This window comes from Chaetura pelagica, unplaced genomic scaffold (genome assembly GCF_000747805.2).
Source record: "Chaetura pelagica isolate M959 unplaced genomic scaffold, ChaPel_1.0 scaffold876, whole genome shotgun sequence".
Taxonomy (NCBI): domain Eukaryota; kingdom Metazoa; phylum Chordata; class Aves; order Apodiformes; family Apodidae; genus Chaetura; species Chaetura pelagica.
Genome location: NW_009953514.1, coordinates 1,649 through 4,107, shown reverse-complemented (window position 1 = coordinate 4,107; position 2,459 = coordinate 1,649). Strand labels below are relative to the sequence as shown.

The following is a 2,459-nucleotide window of genomic DNA, read 5'->3' as shown; positions in this document are numbered from 1 at the left end:
TTTGTGCAACCTGGTCTAGTGGTGGGGTTCCCTGCTCATGGCAGGGAGGTTGGAACTTGATGATCTTTAAGATCCCTTCCAGCCTTAATGATTCTGTGATTCTACTTATATCTGATGATAAGCCAGGGATTACAGCCCCATCAATGGCACCTTACATACTGGAATATATCTTTTCTTAAATAAGAGGTATTTAATGAATCGTTGAACTACAACTTGTAAACAAAATTTCCATGTTGATATTCAGTGGATTTGAAAATATGCAGATATTGCCATTCAAGGTGGAATGTTAACAAAACCTTCTTCATTAAATAGTGTTGTATTAATATGCATTCACATGCTCAAACATATATAACACACAAAATGTCACCTGACATGAAAATTACAGTGTGCTTACTTTTTCTGCAATCACTTTTTGAAACAACATGAACATTAACATTTGGAGTTTCTGTGCTTGGATATAGCCTACATTTATTTGTCTACATCACTAACCTATAGAGTTACCTAACTGCCATCATACACCTAAATGTTTTTGTAGAAATTTACAGCTTTTAAAACTTTGCATCTAAATAGAGTCATGTTATTTAGATCATAATATTGTATTTATAATTCACTATTTTTTTTTCTTCTACTGTTTTTACTCTTCTATAGATCCTTTGATATTCCATTAGAATCCTGAAATGCAGAGCAACTTTATTTGATTCAAAGCAAGCATGTGGAGGATTTTATTATTAATGTATTGAAGCAAAAATATGAACTGACACATTCTGGTATTTACCATTAGTATCTTAATAGAGACAGAAATGTTTGCTTTTGTGGCATTGCTGTTTCGTTTTATATAATCCAGCAACTTTTCTTCTCTTGCTGCAGGGTGAATCTGATTAAGAGAATATGGTCAGTTGACCCATGCATCCATGCATTTTGAATCACTGAATCATTGCATTGAGTGAGAAATTAATAACAGTTGCATAAGCATAAATTTTCACTGTTCAGCCATTTCCTACTACAACAGCATATAAGTTGACCTACTGAGCTACTTGGAATTCTTCTTGCCTTTTGAGAGATCAAGAAAGGAATTAATCCATGTAGGTACAATTCTTTGGGCCATGGTAGTAGAATGATACAAGAACTTTGGAATCAACCTGAAATTATTCAGTAGTTAATACAAGGATTTAGGTAAAGTTTGAAAAGTAATTAATTCAGTTTGGCCTTTTGCATAAAGTAAGGAAATGAAATCAATGAGAAAAAGAACACAGTTTAAATTTAAAATCCATGCCACGAGAGTTTTCCCTTTTTACCATGTTCACCACTGACTTTAGTGAAAAAAGCAGTGGGTAGATGTCAGGTGTGTAGCTGAGCACCCAGAGATGTGAAGGATGGACAAATGAAGAGCAGACTATAGCTCCAGGAGCAGCCAAGATCTTTCCCAAGATAGTGTAGGTGTATTGTTTCTACACTTCCCTTTGTATGGTGTCTCCATGTTACACATCACTACCACCACTTTCTCTTCAACTCCTTTCACAGTATCCATGTATTGAAATAAAGTAGATATGAATGTGCTCCAGGAAACTAAAGTTTTATGAACATAACATAGGAAAAGTTCGTGAACCATGGAGACCTAAGCCTGTCAAGGCATTGCTTCTCCAGAAATAGCTGGTGGTCTCTCATCAATAGGCAGGATTATTTTGCTGCCACTCTCATTCCTGGATGGCCAGAGTTAATCTAACCCATCTCCCATACTGCAATCTTTTCCCTCACTCTACATTTTATTTCTGGCTCTCATAATGTTTTCCTCCTTGTTCTCCCAGTAGTTTGTCCAACTGGGCAATCTCCTCAGAGAGTTGGGAGATGCTCTCATCCCTCCTCTTCAGGACATCCCTGTCCAGCTCTTCCAACCGGGACAACAGGAGCTGCTCCTTCTCCTCCAGGAACCCCCGGAGCTCTTTACACTCAGCCACAATTTTCTGCCTTTCCACTTCTGTCTGTTTCTGCAAATTCCAGAGGGAAATTCCCAAGTGAGGAAGGAAAATCCTGGTGGTCATGGAAGGGTTTGGAGGGAGATCTGAAGGACTCACCAGGAGCTCCTGGCTCTGGCGTTCCCGTTCGGCTTTGGCTTCCTCGCGGCTTTTCCTCAAGGAGCTCAAATGTTCCTGAGGCACCTCCTGGAAAAATGGGAGGGTTGGTGGGAATTCTGGGATCAGGAGGATGGAGGGAAGGGGGTTGTGGGGGGTTCTCTTTGGTGGTGCTGCTCAAAAATTGGTCAAAACTCATCACATCTCAAGGTGGAAACGAAGCCAAGTGAGGTCGTCGTTTGGATCCTCAACCCGCCCCAAAACTGTCCCAAGAAAACCCCCAAACTTTCCTCAACCAGCCCCAAAATTGTCCCTTCAAGCCAAAAGGTTAAAAAAATTCAGAATTAGAGGCAATTTTGGAACTTCTTGGTGCTGAAATCAACCCCAAAA

At 39.7% G+C, this 2,459-nt stretch overlaps 1 protein-coding gene across 1 annotated transcript in view; it reads right to left on the bottom strand.

Moving 5' to 3' along the window:
* LOC104390358 (tripartite motif-containing protein 7-like) overlaps nucleotides 1-2,159 on the bottom strand; it is a gene marked incomplete at its 5' end in the record, with an annotated part of 12,352 nt that extends 10,193 nt beyond the window's left edge. The window contains one exon of the mRNA XM_009999469.1: nucleotides 2,073-2,159. Within this exon, the coding sequence (XP_009997771.1) occupies nucleotides 2,073-2,159 (87 nt within the window). The remainder of the gene's footprint in view (nucleotides 1-2,072) is intronic.
* Nucleotides 2,160-2,459: the final 300 nt, after the last annotated feature.